The sequence below is a fragment of the Aspergillus pseudodeflectus genome (genome assembly GCF_044049435.1).
Source record: "Aspergillus pseudodeflectus strain CBS 756.74 chromosome Unknown BJX68scaffold_83, whole genome shotgun sequence".
NCBI lineage: Eukaryota > Fungi > Ascomycota > Eurotiomycetes > Eurotiales > Aspergillaceae > Aspergillus > Aspergillus pseudodeflectus.
Window position 1 is genome coordinate 18,449 of NW_027263859.1, and position 15,569 is coordinate 34,017.

At 53.6% G+C, this 15,569-nt stretch overlaps 5 protein-coding genes across 5 annotated transcripts; 3 read left to right on the forward strand and 2 right to left on the reverse strand.

Moving 5' to 3' along the window:
- Positions 1-1,913: 1,913 nt before the first annotated feature.
- BJX68DRAFT_259172 (sulfatase family protein) lies at positions 1,914-4,096 on the forward strand (the record flags this gene model as incomplete). Its single annotated transcript, XM_071043657.1, has 6 exons — positions 1,914-2,170; positions 2,215-2,300; positions 2,532-2,602; positions 2,696-3,011; positions 3,063-3,514; positions 3,572-4,096. 6 exons carry the CDS (start codon positions 1,914-1,916, stop codon positions 4,094-4,096), a joined length of 1,707 nt encoding a protein of 568 aa, XP_070893084.1.
- Positions 4,097-5,202: 1,106 nt separating this feature from the next.
- BJX68DRAFT_259173 (uncharacterized protein) lies at positions 5,203-6,765 on the forward strand (the record flags this gene model as incomplete). Its single annotated transcript, XM_071043658.1, has 2 exons — positions 5,203-5,642; positions 5,700-6,765. 2 exons carry the CDS (start codon positions 5,203-5,205, stop codon positions 6,763-6,765), a joined length of 1,506 nt encoding a protein of 501 aa, XP_070893085.1.
- A 1,319-nt stretch (positions 6,766-8,084) lies between these two features.
- Positions 8,085-10,646, reverse strand: BJX68DRAFT_259174 (C2H2-type zinc finger protein; the record flags this gene model as incomplete). The annotated part of the gene is made up of 6 exons (XM_071043659.1): positions 8,085-8,174; positions 8,226-8,987; positions 9,035-9,295; positions 9,373-10,354; positions 10,419-10,473; positions 10,526-10,646. 6 exons carry the CDS (start codon positions 10,644-10,646, stop codon positions 8,085-8,087), a joined length of 2,271 nt encoding a protein of 756 aa, XP_070893086.1.
- A 405-nt stretch (positions 10,647-11,051) lies between these two features.
- Positions 11,052-11,610, reverse strand: BJX68DRAFT_272519 (glycoside hydrolase family 3 protein; the record flags this gene model as incomplete). Its single annotated transcript, XM_071047224.1, has 2 exons — positions 11,052-11,333; positions 11,401-11,610. 2 exons carry the CDS (start codon positions 11,608-11,610, stop codon positions 11,052-11,054), a joined length of 492 nt encoding a protein of 163 aa, XP_070893087.1.
- A 1,468-nt stretch (positions 11,611-13,078) lies between these two features.
- Positions 13,079-15,018, forward strand: BJX68DRAFT_279764 (glycoside hydrolase family 43 protein; the record flags this gene model as incomplete). Its single annotated transcript, XM_071048796.1, has 3 exons — positions 13,079-13,534; positions 13,615-14,561; positions 14,629-15,018. 3 exons carry the CDS (start codon positions 13,079-13,081, stop codon positions 14,921-14,923), a joined length of 1,698 nt encoding a protein of 565 aa, XP_070893088.1. The 3' UTR covers positions 14,924-15,018.
- Between the last annotated feature and the right edge of the window lie 551 nt (positions 15,019-15,569).

The following is a 15,569-nucleotide window of genomic DNA, read 5'->3' on the forward strand; positions in this document are numbered from 1 at the left end:
TGTAGATAATAAGCTCTTCAATAAGGTAATTAAAATAATATAAACCCTTAGGGACTTTCACTAGGAGGAAGATGCAAGGGGAAGTGCCATTTTATATTTACTGTATATGCTCCATATCCATCTACTACAGTACCCACAATCAATCAATCCATGGTGAATAATATCTTGTCTGATTAATCTCAGAACTCCATGCAAAGGACCGGCCATATTAGATTTCCAATCTCTTAGAAATCAATGGTATAGTAGCTAACCAGATTCACAGGTTGGATATGTTTATTCATCAAGCCCGATTATCTGCTCTAATGACGGAACCTGTATTTTATCCGTCCGAACCCTCACTATCAGAGAGCTCCGGACGGGGGCTTATTATTGCCGAAAACCTTCCTCGGGAACGATGTTATGGGAGAAATCGTCGCCGCTGGTTCCGATGTATCTGGCGTCTCGGTCTTGGAGAAGGTCTTTGGCCAGGCAGGGATTTTACCAGAAGTCCTTAGAACGGGTTTCAAGAGTATGCTGTTCTTGACACAGATCTCATTGTGAAGATCCCGGCTGGATTTACTAAGGATGATGTTGCATCTCTGCCAACAAATGTCCTAGCTCTGATAATTACGCTCTTTAGTCCTTTCCTCCTTGGACTTTCCGCTCCTCGGGGCTCGGCGGCTGCGGTTCCGGCACCTAATGGTTAACTATTTAGTTCCAATGTTTTAGTCATTATTTGCAAAGGCTGCTGTTCATGATTCTTTATCGGATGAATTCAGAACTCAGTTCAACCTATCTGATGGAGTTGCGTTTCTCCGATCAATTACAAAATACAATCCACCACCAGTCTGGTAAGTTGAGTTCTGCAGCCGCGGTTCTCGAACTTTTCCCAGTCGGGCAGATCACTAATCAGGCCGATCTACGTAATAAGTTGGCCAGTAGACTTAAGGATCACAATTTACCTGACGCGTCTTAAAAGAGGAAGGGAAATTCGTTCCTTACACTGCGGGTCAAAGATAGAACTATCCCCCGCGCTTCCAAGGTTGCAAACTTCTCGAGTCCATTCGCCGAGAATGCCCTGCATAATGATTAATTAAAACGTGGCTTGTTGGGCCTGCGTAAGGCAGTAAGCAACATGGGCAGCGACTGCACAGCCAGTTGGATTACTCCCCTGTATTATCAACATGACCTTATTCCTAAATACGTGGGAGCTACTAAACTTCCCTTGGAGAAAAGAGTCCTCGTTGAATAAATTTCGCTAAGCCGACCTGCAGCAGGTCTTGCATGATGTTGGGTTTATATTTCTGCCAACACCAGATACATATTATAGTGCTCCTGCAGAAAGAGCGAATGTTGACGACACCTTCGTAGACCACTTAAAATACGCGTCTCTGTTCCATTATCTGCTCTTCAAATGTGGTCTTGTCATTTTCTAACAGAATCAAGTGATTCTCGGGCCATAACACCCCAGATTAAAATCAGTATATATAGTGGACTCTTTTATTTCGGTCACCTATGCGGTACTAATAAGACAACAACTTAAAAATTTACCATGCCTGATTTAACACCATGCCATATCTAACTAACCACGTACAATTTGTAAAGGACTACAAGGGCCTTATCTCCTGTTTTCCTCGCCTGCACATTGTTGGACTTGTATTACCATGCCACTCCCTAAGTTAAAGCTATCGTGTAACCGTGCCACAACCCCACGACCCACTTTTCTTGCCCATCTAATTTGTCCACAATTAGGTACTTTGTAGATCTCATCTCTTTCGCAGTCAAGAGGCAGATAAACGCCACCTTAATGCGGATGGCGATATTGTAACTTGGGACATGTCGAAATCAAAGTATAAAAGACGCGATGGGCCCTGGTTATCGTCTCTAACTGACCGTACCTTGGTCAAGACAGGTGGCCGTAAAATTAAACCAAGATGCGTCTGAATTTGCTTCTCGCACTTGTAGGCGCTGTGTGCGCTCGCCCGAACATCGTCGTCCTGTTGACCGATGATCAAGACCTCCGTCTTGGATCACCCGACTACCAACAGGTGCTGCAAGAAAGGCTCGTCAAGAAAGGCGCCAGCTTCATGAACCACCATGTAACAACAGCAGTGTGTTGCCCTAGCCGAGCCTCCCTCCTCAAAGGACAGCTGGCACACAACACCAACATTACCCACGTCCGAGCGCCAGGGTCAGTGCGATGCTTTCTTGATCAATTCGCGGCTGACGGTTCAGGGGCGACTACGACAAATGGGTCTTGGCCGGCCAAGACAACGAGTACCTGCCTCAGTATATGAAGCAGGCAGGCTACCGAACCGAATGTAAGAGAGTTGCTTATACTATCGAGCTATGGCTAGGTTGGGGCGGGCTGACGCGATGGAAAGATATTGGCAAGTTGCTCAATGGGTACTCGGTATTCAATTACGACATCCGTCCAAAGGGCTGGGACCACACCGACTGCCTAGTAAGGTGACCTACATCCGGGAGCTTCGTACGATGGTCTGCTGATGATGGTCAGGTTGACCCGTACACCTATTCCTTCAATACCGCAGTGATGTCGAAGAACGGAGAGGTACCGCTGAACTACCGGGGGTTTCACCAGACGGATATAATCAGAGCCAAGGTGTACGCAAACATTTAACTCCTAGGCCGGGAGCATGCTGACCGATTCCTCAAACTTAGCCTTGATCGTCTCGACTACTTAACGTCCCATGAGGATCCGTGGCTCCTGTTCTTGGCGCCCACCAGTCCCCATGTGGGTAACGACAACCACTACTGCGAGCCACTCGCGCGACATTCGAACGATTTCGAGAACGTCAACGCTCCCAGAAGGCCCGACTTTAACCCTGAGCAAGAATTCCAGGAACAAAAGGGGTACTTTTTGAAAGGTTTGCGCTTGATGAACCAGACGGAGATCGACTGGGCCGATATGACCCACCGCCGCCGGCTCCAGTGTCTACAAGGAGTGGACGACATCATCGAAGACACCATTAGCTACCTCGAGGCTAAAGGACAGATGGAGAATACTTACTGTACGTCCCCTCTCCCGCTTCTCAAGAGCCCAGCTCGCTGATAATGCCAAGTCATATTCACGTCCGACAACGGCTATCATCTCGGTCAGTGGCGTGTTACGGCGGGAAAGTCGCTACCATATGGCACCGACTCCAACGTGCCGCTGGTCGTCAGGGGGCTAGGGATCCCGGAGGGCGTCGAGTCCAATCTGCCGGGCACCCATGTGGACCTGGTGCCGACTATGCTCGAAATTGCTGGCCTGGAGCGCCGGAAGTGGCCCAAGCTTCTCGATGGGCGCAGCCTGCTCGGTCAGTGGAGGCAACCTCGACATCCCGGCAAGGGCACCGGCTCGGATGAAGAGGTTATCAATATCGAACACTGGGGCTTTAAGAGTATCGAGGCACCCGTGGCGCCCAAAGTGTATCCTATGGCTACATACAAGACGATACGCGTGGTGGGCGAACATACAGCGTGGCTCTACGTCGTGTGGTGCTCCGGCGAGTCGGAATTATACAATCTCATTGTAAGCGGCTCGTGGGCTTCCAATCGTCATAATCCATTTCCACTGACACTATTCAAGGACGACCCGTACGAGATGCACAATCTAATAGCATCTAATGACCCGGAGATCGAGCGAACAGTCGATCGTCTCAATGCGCTGATGCTCTTCATGAAATCGTGCGGGGAGGACACGTGCCGCAAACCATGGGCGAACTTCAATGCAGGGCGCCGAATCTCATCTTTCAGGCAGGCAATGAAGCCGCAGTTCGATGGGTATTTCGCGTCATTCCCCAGATTCAAATTCGGAGAGTGCATGGACTACCAATACGACCCGAACGAAGAGCCCTTCTTCCCGCCCGAGTCTGTTTCTCTCGGCTCCGAGTACCGGCGCCCAACTGACAACTACGTCACGGCGTTTCCGCAGATCTTGCTTGAGCCCAACCAGGAGCCTGCGGGAGGCTGGGAGCAGAGATACGCCACCATTGACGAGATCATGGCCAAGGCCACGCCGCTGTCCAAGGAAGACATATACGGCCAGGGTAGGTTCAAGCGCGAGGAAGCATATGAAATGGTCATTGACGAGGATAACGACTTTGGCGTTTAGCCAGAGGGCCAAGTCTGTACACGACTTTAGGCCTACGTCCACTGTCGCTAGCCCTATTGACATTCAACATAAGATATTATACATTATTAGTAGCCTCACTGAGCAAACTCCTACGCTCCTTGGGATCGAAACCACAGTGCGCTACATTCTCCGCGTGATCGGGCCACTGCGTCCGCAACCAGGAAGCCAATAAGCTAGACGTATACGGGTGCGCGCAGCCGCGTACGACAAATTTAATTACAGTCTGAATCATGATTATCGACTTCATCGCACCCTCGGGCACTCAACCTCTGCTGGGACATGCCAGTTATGCAAGAGCTTAGTCGATTTGCGAGGTCGTCACTCTAGGTCGCTTCCTTGTAAGAACCAAGCGAATGGCAAAGGCACGACCAGAGCCTCTCCCTTAGTTTCAGAGAGAAATCGCCTGGCTTGAGCGGGACGTCGGTCGTTCCTTCCTCTTCTGCTTTTGGAACTCGTTGTCCAAGGAAGGCACGACTCCGAGCCATGTGGTGCACCTTCCTAATACAGGATATGAAGATACGAGCACTGGCAGGTGGAGGGCCGCTCCTTCCCTCCTCATACTTGATATAGTTTAAAAATGGAAGGCACGACCAGAGGCCCGGAGCTCTTTCCTAGCTCAAAACAGGAAGAGGCGGCTTGAGAGATGTCGGTCGTTCCTACCGTGCTTGTTGTCTGCCGAACTGGCTAACTAAGGAAGGCGCGACCCAACCTTAGGGTGGGGCACCTTCCTACTTCAGAATAGGAAGGCACGAGACAGTAAGGGGAGAGGGCCACTCTTTCCCTTTTGTACTTGACAGGATCCAAAATGAAAGACACGACTCACGGGCTCTTACCGAAAGGAGAATATGAAGGAGCGAGATGTCGGTCGTTTCGCTGTCCACCAAGATTCAACCCTCTTGACCGTGTTGGCCGTGGTGGTCTCCATTCGCTGGAGGTGACAAATTAGGGCTTTGAATCCAACCCGCCAAGCTTTCTGGCTTGATGAACGAGGTATACCAGATCGGGTCTAGCCTCACCAACAGCAAAATGCTCAAACCCAACGACATGCATACATCCTCTTCCAACATCACCTGGCGCACACAACCATGGCCACTCTAACATCCCTCCCCCTCGACATCCAGCAACACATCATCTCCTACCTCCTCTCAACCCGCGATGTCGCGGCCCTCTCAGCGCAATGCAAATCCCTGCATCGCCTGTGCGACATGGAGACGCGACACATGTACCACAGTGTCAAAATCGAGCCCAAGACCGGCTCCCTAGATATCGCCTTTGATATTCTCATGGATATCCTGCGGCGGCCCGCGCTAGGTCATTATGTCCGGCATATTGAAGTCCGCGCACCGCCCCCGTTGCGGCTCGATTATACCGAGCAGGACCCGCAGCGGGAGCTTGGGGAGGCGGATATGCGGCTGTTGAGGCATGCGGTGCGGGCTGCAGGGTTTGAAGCCCCGGAATTGCAGGGGCGGGTGGTCAATATGCTGTTCCAGAGGATGGATTATGGTCTCGTGCATGTTGGTATCCAGTACGAGAGTCACTGATCGAATCCATTGGATCTCGCTGGCTGACACTGCATCTATAGCTCCCGACGGAGAATGGCGGACAACGTGTTCATCCCGCAGGCTCTGGCTGCGCTGCTCGTCTCCGTCTCGCCGTTTCTCGAATCAATGGCTATGTCCCCAATGGCAACGCACGAGTACAGCCATCCGCGATCTGCGCAAGCATCACCCAAGGTCACATACCCGCTCGACCATCTCCTGCGCACCGTAAACTCCGACCCTACAAGGCGGTTCCCGTACCTGCAGAACCTGCGCGATGTCTACATAATCAACAACCCGCGCCTTGACTGGGAGGACGACCGCTTCTACATCGCCTGCGATCTCTTCACCCCCATCTCGACAATCTGCACCCTCCCTTCCATCGAGTCCGTCCGCAGCGACGTCGTGGAAGAGGACGGGAATGGCCGGCCCGGCCTCGCCCCGCGCTCCTCCGACATCGCCAAAATCGCCCTCCACCACTCCTCCCTCAGCGCCTCGTACCTCGCCTCCCTGGTCTGCTCGTGCAGGACCCTAAGGAGCTTCGCGTACTCGGTCGGCGGCCGCTGCACCAACGATGGCGGGTACCCGGCATTCAACCCCAAGACTCTGATCCGCGGCCTGCTCTACCACAGGGAGACGCTGGAACACCTGGATCTCGACGTCGACTCGTACATCTACCACTTCGACCCGCAGATCCCCGCCGCCGACGCCCGCGACGCATTCGACAGCGAAGAGACTATGTACGACGACGGGCCCAACCGGTCCCTCCCCGCGGACTTTCGGCGCCAGCGCGGCGCCCTCGCCGACTTTGTGAAATTGAAACGCCTCAGCATCGGCGTCGGCCTCTTCTTCTACCTCGCCTGGGGCGTCGACGTCCCCACGGCGATGGAGCGCGGCCGCGATGGTCAAAGGAGCTTCTCCAGTTTCTTGAGTGGGGAGGTTGAGTACCTGTGTCTTCGGGGGTATAAGAAGGGCGAGTTTCCGGACCGGGACCGCGTGCTCGCAGGTGATCTGGGTGGGTTGAGGGTGGAGGGGGTTGAGAAGACGATTCCGAATGCGGAGAATGTGGATGATCCTGATGGGAACCCGCATCTTTTGTGGAGGCCTTAGGCATGTGGAGTCCGAGGTAGGGACGGATGAGGAGGGAGGTGGAGGGGGTGCAGATTAGATTGAGGGCATAGGAGTTGTATGCTATACGTACTAGATTATAGAAGTGTCAAGCCTCGTATTTATAGCCTCCTTACCAATACTAGAGGGACTAGCCGGATTGCTCCCTCGTGGCACGCCCTGTCGTCATCCATATGGCCCGGAGAGCCACAAATTACGGCGACAAGGATGCTTCTCATGTTTACAGTGACTATGGCTTCTTCACCGATGCCAAGCAGGAATAGGCAGTCAACTCCCTGGCAGATACAGGAAGATATAGATGGTAAAGTAGAACTAATAGATTTCAGGAGATGTCAGATCTAGAAAGGCGAGAGAGTCTGCTGCATTTGTTCACCTCGCCAATCGCGACACGCCGTCGACAATTCTTCACCATGACTCCCTAGCCGAAGCCACAATAGAAATTGCACGCAGCCATCTGAAGTCGCGACATATCCAATCCAATACGACCGAGTCTTCTCCGCGAGCCACTGCACGCGCGGGAACAGGTATACCGCCACTGCGGGTGACGCAAGACTTTTGATCTACGCTGCTTTCGATGCGCAGCGTGATCGCCTTGTCTCTCGATGCGATATTCTCTCTCAAATGCCAGCGGGCTGGGACGTGTGTGCCAGGTAGAGGTCATCGATCCGCGCGCAACAGATTCGCACCGGTCCTTTCGCGTGAATAGCAGCGGGCCCTTGGGTAATATCGTGGGTGTGCTGGGTCGCATTCAGGTCGTCTAGTGAGAAATAGGACCGGAAAAACCAAGGCTATCGGGTTCAGATATTTGTGCCTACAGTGGTTGTCAAGACACGAATGACGAGAGCCATCCGCATTGTTGGCACCTTTGAAGCGAGCTGCTTGGGGAAGGCTTCCAGTCTTAACTTATGGAAGTGAATAGGCACTGCTCTGACAATCCATCAGTCACCAGGCCCTGAGAAGCTCGTTGAATCTGCCAATTACCAGGGGTGTGATGCCAGAAAGATCTCCTCTGACCACCTCTCGATTCGTGAATTTGTGTATGAGATCCGAAGCTCTTTCGGTATCTCATGTAGTACCGCTTGCTGTCTGGGGAATTTGACGGAAGCGACCCGATATCTTGAGGTATGAGGTATAGACCTGAAGAAGAGAATACCTATGATACGTCCCAATTATCAGTGGTGTTATTGTGTGCCCTTCAAAGCCGAGGCAGTAATATCCCTGTGCGTTGCACATTTATCGTAGGCACGCCGCACTAAACCATCTCTTTCAATTTTGAGAATAGATTTCCCAGAGCACATTCTCTACTCGACAAACCGCTTGAGAATCTGCGCAAAGTTGGAACAGATCCCCCAGCAACTCAGCTTTTCCAGAGCGTCGCTTGCCAGATTGATCTTTGACGTCCAGGTTAGAGCCATCCTTAATCGAGCGTCACAGAAACGTACCTGAAACCCAACGGGAACCTGCCCACCCAATTTCGCATACATCCAACACATCAGCCCGCCGGTAAACAGGGCAACCGAGATCTCGAACCCGCACTGGTGATCATCGCCACGATCGATGATCTGAAAGGCGAGGTCCAGCATCTTGTAGACGTTTTGCATTGTGCTCGCTGACTCTGGGCTTCGGCACCACCTGCGCAGAGAGTCTTCGGCAAGCTTGATGTCTTCGCTTAGTCCTGAGCGACCGGCGAAGAGATGCAGATCGGAGACGCTGACGTAGAGATGGATTTGCGCGAGGAAGTGGAGAAGAAGGGCCTCGTCTGGCGCCGAGGTTCCGTTTTGGTGGTATGTAGTGAGCCATGCGTCGAGACCATCGTGCAGCCATTGTTGACGTTCCATCAGTCCCTCGCCTGGTCGTGTCCCTTCGGGGCCACGGATAAATGCGGGGTGCAGCACTATGTTCACAGCCTGTCTCCATTCGAAGATGTGCGTGAAGAGGGCGTAGATGAGGATCGTCTTGCCAAAGGAGTCGATTGGGGCGTACGGCGGCTCACGCTTTATGGCGGGATATAAGAGACACGTATCCAGGGGGACCATAAAGTACGTTGCTGGAGGAGTCTCGGCAGGGCCGAGAAGCACCTTCCAGGCTGGGGCGGACTTTGCCTCCCAGAAGGACTCGTGGCATGGAAGAACGAGGTTGACGCATTCGGATTTCGAGATGTACGGCTGGTTGTGGAAGAGGGCCGGGAATTGGAGGTCGAATAGCTTTCATTGTCAGTGTCCTTGCCTGCGGAGATACGAGCGGTACTGACATTTATGCAAAGTCCGAGGCGCTTCCGCTGCTCTGCCTTTATCCAGGCTTGCCATGAATGGTGTAATTTAGCCCGCATCGAGCGCGATGATCCCACATCGGAAGGTGGTCTCTGCCGACAATCGAGCAGCCTGCACCGACGACAGGCAGTTACGAGGATTCCGCGAGCACCTTCTGCAAATTCAAAGGCGAATTTGTGTCCGCACCAGGCGGCCGACACACAGAGGAACAACAACGTGAGGATGTTGTCCGTCTCTCGCAACTAGGTGCACAGGAGGTCAGCGAAACATTTTCGAACGCTCATCAGATCTGAATCAAAGATTAGCTTGGGGTGCTCACAAATCTCGTATCGAGCGCTTGAATCCTTGAAAACATGGTTGCTACAGGATAGAGGTAGACTGCGACAAATTTCCCACGATTGGTCACAGAGTGACTCGACCCCAGGAGCATCATGGCCAGAAGCAGAAATGGTGGAGCAGTTTCGATCGAGAAAGTCGGTCGGTGTATGACGGGAAGCCTAACATGGACATGCTCGAAGAAGAGTCGAAGGAAATGTTCCAAAATTGCCGGAGTAGGAAATCTGGTCTGGTCGGGCGCGAGCAGGCCATCTTTGACCGAGGACTCCTTCTCGAGAGTAGCTATCAAACGTGCTCGGAGACGATCATCCACCGCACAACGGTGTCCTCGCCTATCGCTCAGCAGATCGGAAAGAGAGGAGATTTCGCCGTGATCCACCCACGCATCCGCGTCGGGAATACCGACAGCTGGCATCTCACGCGAGGTAGTTGGTTCCAGTCCGCCATCCACATCTGGCCAATTATTCCGATCTTCAATCGATGAGCGCCGAGCTTCATCAAGCGATGCTTCATTACTGGGCTGCTCGGTAACTATGGCGTGAATAGATGCTGGGTTGATATGCGAGGGATACTCTGGCGCAGGCGCGGGGGCCGACATCAAGTCCGGAGGAGGCATATCCAGAATCCATGCGAGGTCTGCATCAAAAGTCCCTTCGCCATAAACGCCATAAGGCCCTTCACTCAGCGATGGATACGATGACGGATGGCTGAGTGGAGAGTCATAGACTGCAGACGCCGCTGTACCGAAATTGTCCTGGCTGATCCGAGGTGCATGCTGGTCGGGCCAGGGAGCCTGTACGCGAGAATTGCCTTCCAGAGCATCGCTATCTGGAGTATGATGGGATTGAGACCGGGCAATTTCGGTGAGCAATTGCGGTGCCGTCGGCGATGCCGCGCCGCTGGAAGGCCGCGGTTGCTGGCCTTGATTTGTGCCATGGAGCTTCATATGGCGTTTCAGAATGTCGCTGGTAGGTAATCAGCGAAAGCCAGGATCTATGAGCGATGTGGACGGAAGGATCTGAACGTTACCTCCGCGTGAAACGTTTAGCGCATACTGCGCACGAGAATCTCGCACTAGGCTTGTCTGAACTGGTCAGAACTGAATCTACGATGAGTGGACGGCGCGGGGAACGTACGGTTCTCAGCGTGCCGAGTCAGATTCTCAATTCGCGAAAAGGACTTTTCACACGACTGGCAGTTAAATGGGCCCTCCACCTGGCTACTCATCGAGGTGCGTGGCCGTTTTGTGGGCTGCATGGTGAGCGGACGTCCTGCGAGGCGATGAGGTGCAAGTGAAGTGGAAGAAGAGCGGGAGGAGCGACCGCGTGGGACAAGTGGGGACCCACTCGGGTTTTCCGTCCACTTCGAATTCTATTCGTCTCCTCCACAGTCCATGACTCGCTCAGCGGTCCTACCTCAACCTTGTACTACTTGGTCCCTTCGTCCCAGTAGCTTAGCACCTCTGTCGCCTGAGCATAAGATCGACTGATTTCGCTTCGCCGGAAAGGAGCCAGACTTGCGAATAATGGTCTTTGTCGAGTTTTCTGGGCCATGGCGTTGCAAGTCGGCCACTGGGATTCTTCTTCCCCTTCAGAATGTCGGCAATTGCTAGCCCACCTTCTTGGCTGGAAAAGTGTGCATTGAGGATTGAATCGACGTCGTCTAAAAGGGCGAAACATCGATGGGGTTACCACAGTTGAGCGCCAAGATCGTCTTCTCAGACCCAGCAGCCACTGCCTTGATGAGCTTGACCTGGGCTTCGGGGAGACTGTTTGTGTCGAGCTCGAACCCTTCTGACTCGTATTCGCTATTCCGCCCAGCGAAGATGATGCTCACATTGGACGAGGACGCTGTTTGCACCGCTTCTGGCATGTAGATTCGTTCAACCACATACTCCTCATAGCAGAGGACCGCACCATGAGGCGTCGGCTCGTAGTCGTTTGGCTTCGGTATGCGCACATTTGCCACGAGATGGACATGGTACGGTTTTCAGGCAAGCATAGCGACCGACACCCGGTGTCAAGATGCGCAGGCTCGAAGAGGAAGTCTTCCGTCGAAACTGGAAGCCCAACTCCTCTACTCCAGGTTTCAGGCCGCGAACCATTGCCACGACGGGGACTTTGAGCTCTTCAGTGAACATAGGAACATCTGAGCCGCTGTTAAAGTACGAGATCTCGAACCCTGGCTCTCCGATCCAGGACGATACGGTTTGTGTTGACATCACGGACATATCGTACAAGGGACGGAACAGGGTGCGCATTCCGTAAACAGTCGAGAAGCTTCTGTATGTATTGAGGAGGCGTACTCGCACTTCCTTCTCCGCTAATCACCGGCTCTGCTACGTGCCCGGCGCATATCTAGCGGCAAGGCGTCGTTATCGTTCTTCAGCAGAACAATTCCCTCCAAGGCGATCCTGTGGGCCAACGCATTGATCTCTGTTCGAACCTCGGAGCACTCTGGCTCGTTCGTTTAGCTCTTTCTCGACGCCTCGATGAGGGCAAGGACACGCAGCGCACTTTCATCGATAGATTCTTCGTCGACAGTCCCTTTCTGCACTTGATCGACCAGTCTCTGCCCGCGGAAGACAGTCGCCCTGGCATTCTGAGGTCCAGACCTGCCCTTACTGATGCAGTGCAGGACTTTGTGGCAAACCAATCGGAGATCAGACAGCCATTGTATTTCCATTGGTCGCGCAGTATCTCCTTTGTAACAGATCATCAAAGCATCCGTCTCACTCCGAAATGCTGTGAGCTTTCGGAGTCTGAAATCTCGTTGATAGTAATCTGGGATTCGAGCTTGGTCGGAGTTGCCGGTACAGGCTCTGGCACAGCTGCGGTCGCCATTTCAACATGCGACACTTCTTACGAAAACGGCAATCAGTTAGTTCTGACGGCCATAGCAAGAGACATCTGAGAAATTAAAGCAATTCGACCGTCCACTTTTTGAAATTCCTCTTTACCGTCCACTGGGCCTGCCCTTGGAGACACTCGGATAATCCGGGTGACGGACCGCGCGTTGACCCCGCGTCTCCCCACACCAGACTGGCTGGGGTAATGCTGGTACACTGTACAGCAATTTGGACAGTCGTAACTGACAATGAAGATCGGCCGTCTACCACATCTCTCAGTCATACCCTGAATGCTTGCCCCTTGACCACAAGGATGTTGACAAACACCCATATGCAGTCCCTCTGCATTGACGGGTGCAATCTGACAATGGCTGCCCAATTCCATTGCTCCGTACCTCACACCAACAACCAGGCAAACCTGGGTGGGAAGCCAACGTTTGTCTGGAACGGCGGTTTCGGCGTTGGTTTGGAAAAGGTTCTCCATGAGATGCAGCAACCAATCAGAACTCAACTCTCAGGGTGAATCTAGCCCTAACTTATGGCCATTCCACCCATTATCCAGCCGGAACTCGCATCTCCTTACGATGGATAATATCCTGCCTTTCCCATGCCCCGCAATTGAAGAATCGTGCCACCCAAACTTGCCGCTCGGAAATCCCGTCCACCTCCCAGCAGATCCCCACGACCGTCCACCTTGGCGCATCCCCCACCCATACATTAAGTTGGGGTAAATACTCTAGCTATCGGAGCTCAAGTAAATACCTCCAAATGTCTTCCGGATTCAGTACCCCAGAGCATTCCAATTTCCTCCCAGAATCCCTCACCACCCCACGCAAACATCATGTCGTCACCCACAACCCCAATATCATTCCGCAACCCGATAATCCCAGGCTTCAACCCAGACCCAAGCATAATCCGCGTGCGGGGCGATTACTTCCTCGTAACCTCGACATTCGAATACTTCCCCGGGATCCCCATCTACCACAGCACAGACCTCCTGAACTGGAAAGCCATCGGCCATGTCCTTACGCGGCGTGAACAGCTGGACATGCGCACGACGGAACCGAGCGGCGGGATCTGGGCGCCGACGATTCGGTACAGGACCGAAGGCAAGAGGGATAGCGCGGGCAACGAGAAGGGACGGTTCTATGTCTCTGTCGGGTGCACGCAGCGGTTTCGGCCGAGGGAGTGGGACATTGTCATCCCGCGCGGATTCTACGTGACGACGGACGATATCTGGGCGCCGGGGGCGTGGTCGGACCCAGTCTATTTTGATGTTCCGGGTATCGATCAGGATGTGCGTTGCGTTTCGTTTCGTTTTCTTCCCCTTTCCCCTTTTTACTCCGTACCCTGGAGCCCATGATTGATGGAGAGCAGCTCTTCTTCGACACCAACGGAAAAACCTACCTCAGCGCCGTGAACCAAATCACACAACCAGGAGTTGACAAACACGCCCTCGGGCTTGCTACATTCACAGTCGAAATTGATCTCGCTACAGGTCGATGCCTGGCGAAACCGGCGTGGAACTGCATCTCGCATCACGGGATCGGCATCGCCGAGGGGCCGCATATTTTCCGGCATGACGGATACTATTATCTCTCGACTGCCGAGGGCGGGACAGACGAGGGGCATCAGCAGTGGATTCGCAGAAGCAAAGTTGGACCACTGGGCCCGTGGGAGGAACCCAATGCGTCCGAGGGTCTGAATGTGAATCCGATGATCTTCAATGGGGACGATGAGGAAATCCGGTGCACGGGACACCTCGATTTCGTCGAAAACGGCAACGGGGACTGGTTTGCTGTTTTCCTTGGTGTGAGGGTTGTCGATGGTAGACTCTCGACATTGGGCCGCGAGACGTTCCTTGCCCCCGTGCAGTGGAGGGACGGGTGGCCGGTTGTTAATGGCGGGGCGAGGATTGGACTCGAAATGGAGATGGCTGCTGCATCCTCGTCTCCAGGCGCACATGACGCCCCGATAAAGCAGGATATCCGCACGTCCTGGCGCGACGACTTTGACTCGCCCGAGTTGCAGCTCGGCTGGTACCACCTGCGCACGCCGCTCAAGCGCGAATACTCGCTGACCAAGAACCCTGGGAATCTCAGCCTGTACGGCAACGCGTACCGGATCTATGACTCGGAGTGTCCGAGCATGCTGCTGCAGAAGCAGATGGAGGTTTCGGTTGACTGGCGGGTTGGAATGCACTTTGATCCGGAGAATCCGCTCGAGGAGGCTGGGACGGCGATTTGGTGGTCGCAGTTTGCGTATGCGAGTATTGGGTTGAGGAGGTCGGTCAGTGGAGACGGGGTGGAGGTCTTCTTCCGGGGGTATAATGGAAAGGCAGAGGGGGATCTTTTCGAGGTATGTCTTTCTCCCCTCTTTTCAATAATGAAGCCAAGGTTTGATGCTAATGATGAACCAGGAGAACATCCACCCGCTGCAATCCAACACGGAAATCCAACTCCTCATCCGAGCCCGCCCAACAAAATACGAGCTCCTTTTCTCCCCCTCGGACTCGGACGACTTCACGAAACTCGGCGAGATATCTAGCGCCGCACTCACCGTGCGACACCCCGGTCGCGAATCACCGAATACAGGCGCGCACTTTGCCATCTATGCGCAGGGCGCGTATGCGATGCCGTGTCTGCAGCCCGCGGTGTTTCGCTTTGCGGAGTGGAGGGCTGTGTGATGGAGCTAAATTCTGTACCGGTGTTAGGCTGTGTAAATAGGAATGGTGGGATAGATGGATAGAGAGTCAAACTTACCACGGTGGTAAGAAAAAAGGGTACGAAATATTATAGCTTCTGAGAGGAAAACGGAAGACCATATAGTCAGGCCTTGTACCTGTCCTAACCCATGGGACAAACCAGGTCTCGCATGGTGGGAAGACGGAACAACGCCTCAGCTCTCTCTCGACGATTCTCCAACGTCAATTAGCTATCTGACCCTGACGTGAGGGAAGGAATGGGCAACTCCCAGGACTTTTCCCCGCCCGGCGTCCCCTCGCACAAACCGTTGGCCCGCTACCAAGCAAAAATCCTGACATACAAAGGGAAAGAGCGACCCTCGCCTCTTCCTCCTCGCTCCTTCCTCGAAAGCGCATGTTGCCTTCTGGAGTATTCAGAGAAGGATTGTCCCTTGTCTCGCACCTTCCCTACGAGGCAAAACCCCTCCGTCACCGAGCAGGAAGGAGCGACCTTGGATGCTCCCCCTCGCTCCTTCCTCAGAGATCCATGTTCCCAGGTTGCGTACCAGGGAAGGAACGACTGCCCGACCCCCGGCCTCGCACCTTCCCCAGAAACCGGATTCGCTACCACGGCACGAGGAAGGCGCAA